This window comes from Suricata suricatta, chromosome 8 (assembly GCF_006229205.1).
Source record: "Suricata suricatta isolate VVHF042 chromosome 8, meerkat_22Aug2017_6uvM2_HiC, whole genome shotgun sequence".
NCBI lineage: Eukaryota > Metazoa > Chordata > Mammalia > Carnivora > Herpestidae > Suricata > Suricata suricatta.
In genome coordinates this window covers 140619686-140621799 of record NC_043707.1, presented here as the reverse complement: position 1 = coordinate 140621799, position 2114 = coordinate 140619686, and the positions used below count along the sequence as shown (strand labels likewise).

At 63.5% G+C, this 2114-nt stretch overlaps 1 protein-coding gene across 4 annotated transcripts; it reads right to left on the bottom strand.

The window, feature by feature from the left end:
* On the bottom strand, positions 1–1057 carry GABRD (gamma-aminobutyric acid type A receptor delta subunit). 4 transcript variants are annotated; one of them, XM_029948471.1, is made up of 4 exons: positions 945–1057; positions 587–654; positions 272–492; positions 1–33 (listed from the first exon to the last, which is right to left on the bottom strand). In XM_029948471.1, the coding sequence occupies exons 1-4, from the start codon at positions 1051–1053 to the stop codon at positions 24–26; spliced, it is 408 nt and encodes a 135-aa protein (XP_029804331.1). In that variant the 5' UTR covers positions 1054–1057; the 3' UTR covers positions 1–23. The 4 variants fall into 4 exon arrangements, with proteins under 4 accessions (XP_029804331.1, XP_029804328.1, XP_029804327.1 ...); XM_029948468.1 differs by lacking the exon at positions 1–33 and adding an exon at positions 51–75; XM_029948467.1 differs by lacking the exon at positions 1–33 and adding an exon at positions 123–194.
* Positions 1058–2114: the final 1057 nt, after the last annotated feature.

Below are 2114 nucleotides of genomic sequence, written 5' to 3'. Positions count from 1 at the left end.
ATTGCAGGGGGGGGGTCCAGGGCTCAGCAGATGCTGTACAGGATTGCAGCGGGGGGGTCCGGGGCTCACCGGATGCTGTGCAGGATTGCAGGGGGGGTCTGGGGCTCAGCGAATGCTGTGCAGGATTGCAGGGGGGTCCGGGGCTCAGCAGATGCTGTGCAGGATTGCAGGGGGGGTCCGGGGCTCACCGGATGCTGTGCAGGATTGCAGGGGGAGGGGTCCGGGGCTCAGCAGATGCTGTACAGGATTGCGGGGGGGGCCTGGGGCTCACCGGATGCTGTACAGGATCACCCCGTCAGGCTGAAGCCGGATGAGCTTGTTCTCCACAGTCACATCGTGGAACCAGGCGGACTTGGCATTCACAATGAAGGTGTCCGGGAGCCACAGCTTGTCCACGAAGCGGCTGTCCAGGCCCAGCGTCTCGTTGGTGTGGTTGTAGGCCAGCCGGCTGTCCCGCCAGCTCTGGTGCAGGAACACGGTCATGGTGTACTCCTGCAGAGGGAGGCGGGAAGGGCCGCTGGCTGTCAGCCCTGCTCTTCCCCCCGGGCCACAGCCAGGGCTGGGGCGGAGGCAGACCAGCACCTACCATGTTCGCCTCCGAGATGTGGTCGATGCTGGCCACCTCGATGGCGAGGGCCACGTTCACAGGAGGCCCTGCAGGGAAGGAGCAGAAGCCAGGCTGTCCGCCCAGTAGAAGCCCAGGTGGGCAGGACTGGGGGCGGCCAGGGTGTTGCAGGCAAGACCACGTTGGTGAAAGTTGGCAATGAGACCCTGAGAAGATCCACCTTCCCAGCTGTCCCCTGGGGGTGAGGGGCTACCGTCGAAGTGTGACACACCCCTTGGGGACCATAGACACCCCATGGAGGGAGCCGGCCCAGAGCCGGCAGGGCTCACTCCCACAGCTGGACGCACAGACTCCCCGTGCCCCCGCTGGCCGCCCTCACCTCCAATGCCAGGCCGGAAGTTGCGAGCATAGCCCTCTATCAAGCCATCCAGGTTGGGGAGCCAGGATATCTCCAGATTGGAACCAACATAGTCCCCAATATCATTCATTGCTCTGGAAACACAAGGCCACTGGTCACGGGCAGGGTGCCAGGGACGGAGCCCAGCTCCCTTCCTAGGCACCTACGCCAGGGGAGGGCCAGGAAGACTGTGAGAGCCCCTGCAGGCTGGCCCTGACCAGTCCCAGGAGCTCCTGCTGCTGGACGGAGCCCAGGAAGGAGCAGGGCCAGGACTCCTCCGCCTCACCCACCAGCCCGCTGCTCAGCTTCCGCCTCCCACCTGGCCTTGAGCCAGCCTGCAGGCCACACAGAGTCCCCAGCCTCCCTCCAAACCTGGCCCAAGGAAGGTGGCCAGCCCCGGAGCCCCTACCCCTGGGGACTCTGGATGAATAGCCTTGGAAGACCCTGACAAGGCACATGGCCTCCCTTTCAGCCTCTGATGGCGAAGTGTCCTGCAGGAGGTGACCTGGAGAAGAGCTGCATGACTGGGAAGGTGGCGGGGGAGAGGGAGGGGATGGGCGAGGTCCCGATTCTGACCAGGGCCAAGACTAAGGGCCCACGGGGACACTGTAGCCCACCTCCTGCTCTCTGTGCCTTTCGAGGCAGGCCCAGGCCTGGCCCCAGAGCGGCCGGGGCCCATGCCAGGGGCTGCAGGCTAGACCAGCTGACAGCCTGTGCTGGCCGCAGGGGTGTTCCACACGTGGCTGCCCAAAGCCCCCCAGCAGCTCCACCTACCCACCCCCACCTTGTGCTTACCTGTCCTGGAGTGAACTGTGTCACCCAAAATTCACATCCACCCAGAACCTCAGAATGGGACCTTATTTGGAAATTGGGCTCTAATCAGTGAAGATGATACCATGCTTGATTAGGGTGGCCCTCAATCCAACGAGAGGTGTCCTTATAAGAAGTGAAAGCAGACACACAGGGAGAAGACCATGTGACAACAGAGGCAGAGACCGGAGAGATCCAGCCACAAGCCAGGGGACGCCAAGGGCCCTGGCAGGGCCAGAGGCTGGAGAGGAGCACAGAATGGATCCTCCCCCAGAACCCTCTGGAAGGAATCAGCCCTGCCCTCGGATTTGATCTTGGGCTTCTGGCCTCCTGAGCTGGGAA